General features: G+C 46.2%; 1 protein-coding gene across 1 annotated transcript in view; it reads right to left on the bottom strand.

The window, feature by feature from the left end:
• Positions 1 to 2,069, bottom strand: part of LOC107557635 (centrosomal protein of 164 kDa) — a 30,627-nt gene extending 28,558 nt beyond the window's left edge. Inside the window, exons 1-2 of the mRNA XM_016241112.1 lie at positions 1,874 to 2,069; positions 1,396 to 1,486 (exon numbers count right to left, since the gene is read on the bottom strand). Of these exons, the coding sequence (XP_016096598.1) occupies positions 1,396 to 1,477 (82 nt within the window). The 5' untranslated portion in view covers positions 1,478 to 1,486; positions 1,874 to 2,069. The remainder of the gene's footprint in view (positions 1 to 1,395; positions 1,487 to 1,873) is intronic.
• Positions 2,070 to 2,369: the final 300 nt, after the last annotated feature.

Genomic DNA, 2,369 nt, shown 5'->3' on the forward strand with positions numbered 1-2,369 from the left:
GTGTGTCTGTCTGTGTGTGTGTCTGTCTGTCTGTCTGTGTGTGTGTGTGTGTGTGTGTCTGTCTGTGTGTGTGTCTGTGTGTGTGTGTGTGTCTGTCTGTCTGTCTATGTGTCTGTGTCTGTGTCTGTGTCTGTGTGTGTGTGTGTGTGTGTGTGTGTCTGTCTCTGTGTCTGTCTGTGTGTGTGTGTGTGTGTCTGTCTGTCTGTCTGTCTGTCTGTCTGTGTGTGTCTGCCTGTGTGTGTCTGTCTGTGTGTCTGTCTGTGTGTGTGTCTGTCTGTCTGTCTGTCTGTCTGTCTGTGTGTGTCTGCCTGTGTGTGTCTGTCTGTGTGTCTGTCTGTGTGTGTGTCTGTCTGTCTGTCTGTCTGTCTGTCTGTGTGTGTCTGCCTGTGTGTGTCTGTCTGTGTGTCTGTCTGTGTGTGTGTCTGTCTGTCTGTCTGTCTGTCTGTCTGTGTGTGTCTGCCTGTGTGTGTCTGTCTGTGTGTCTGTCTGTGTGTGTGTCTGTCTGTCTGTCTGTCTGTCTGTCTGTGTGTGTCTGCCTGTGTGTGTCTGTCTGTGTGTCTGTCTGTGTGTGTGTCTGTCTGTCTGTCTGTCTGTCTGTCTGTGTGTGTCTGCCTGTGTGTGTCTGTCTGTGTGTCTGTCTGTGTGTGTGTCTGTCTGTCTGTCTGTCTGTCTGTCTGTGTGTGTCTGCCTGTGTGTGTCTGTCTGTGTGTCTGTCTGTGTGTGTGTCTGTCTGTCTGTCTGTCTGTCTGTCTGTGTGTGTCTGCCTGTGTGTGTCTGTCTGTGTGTCTGTCTGTGTGTGTGTCTGTCTGTCTGTCTGTCTGTCTGTCTGTGTGTGTCTGCCTGTGTGTGTCTGTCTGTGTGTCTGTCTGTGTGTGTGTCTGTCTGTCTGTCTGTCTGTCTGTCTGTGTGTGTCTGCCTGTGTGTGTCTGTCTGTGTGTCTGTCTGTGTGTGTGTCTGTCTGTCTGTCTGTCTGTCTGTCTGTGTGTGTCTGCCTGTGTGTGTCTGTCTGTGTGTCTGTCTGTGTGTGTGTCTGTCTGTCTGTCTGTCTGTCTGTCTGTGTGTGTCTGCCTGTGTGTGTCTGTCTGTGTGTCTGTCTGTGTGTGTGTCTGTCTGTCTGTCTGTCTGTCTGTCTGTGTGTGTCTGCCTGTGTGTGTCTGTCTGTGTGTCTGTCTGTGTGTGTGTCTGTCTGTCTGTCTGTCTGTCTGTCTGTGTGTGTCTGCCTGTGTGTGTCTGTCTGTGTGTCTGTCTGTGTGTGTGTCTGTCTGTCTGTCTGTCTGTCTGTCTGTGTGTGTCTGCCTGTGTGTGTCTGTCTGTGTGTCTGTCTGTGTGTGTGTCTGTCTGTCTGTCTGTCTGTGTGTCTGTGTGTGTGTGAGAGAGATGAAGAGTAACAGTAACCTTGCTCTGAAGGGATGTAGCCCTCATCATAGTCTTCCTCCAGCACCAGCTGATCTCCGATGCGCAGCCCCGTGGTCGTCATGGTGACGGCCTTCAATTAATCTCACTCAGTTACTTCAAATTAAAACTTCACAAACACACCACATCCAGCATATAACACGTACTTACAAATAAAACCCCCTGCGTATTAAACAAACATGAATAAATACACATAACGTCGACACGGGTCTGTTTGTGTTTACCTCAGATAAACGGTCGAATCGCTTTTCTCTGAGAATCATGAATATGTAAACGCAGATATCGATCATACCCGAAGCACTGCTGATATCCAGTGAAAACACAAGCCTGAACGAGTCGATTTAAAACAATATAAAAGCAAATCATCCGTAAAGACGAGCGCTGAATACGAAACACGATCACTCTTAATAATAACACCGTTTAATAATGACGGATTTAACGCGATTAGTTTAATCCTCACCTGCTCTCTGATCCCGCGCCTTCAGTTCTGCCGTGAACTTAAAAGCATTGTGTGATTGCACAGCTTTACTTCAGAGGATTTATTTTCAGTTTCAGAGGATTTTCTGAATTTAAAACGGAAAGTTTAACCGGAAGCGCCGCGTCTCCATCACAGCAACCGACCGGAACATGGCGGCCGCAGCAGCCGCGCTTCAGAATAAAAGTCCCGCATCACGATAGAAATATAATATAAATATACGACTGACACAAGGAAGGTATCTGGAAATGTCTAGGGAAGTAGTATGAACTTTAGTGGTTTTTATTTTTTTACAATATAATAAAATAATATTTAGGAACTCCCTTTTTATAGCATTGGTTTAAAACGACAAAAACAACACGTCTACAAGAGCGTCTTAAAAGATCCAACATAGTTTATTAATATGTGCTTTTGTTACACCGTACACAGCAATAAAAGTATTCACACTTGGCTTTACTATACGAGAAACACGTGAAAAAAT

The sequence above is a fragment of the Sinocyclocheilus grahami genome, unplaced genomic scaffold, assembly GCF_001515645.1.
Source record: "Sinocyclocheilus grahami isolate Dianchi unplaced genomic scaffold, SAMN03320097.WGS_v1.1 scaffold613.1, whole genome shotgun sequence".
NCBI lineage: Eukaryota > Metazoa > Chordata > Actinopteri > Cypriniformes > Cyprinidae > Sinocyclocheilus > Sinocyclocheilus grahami.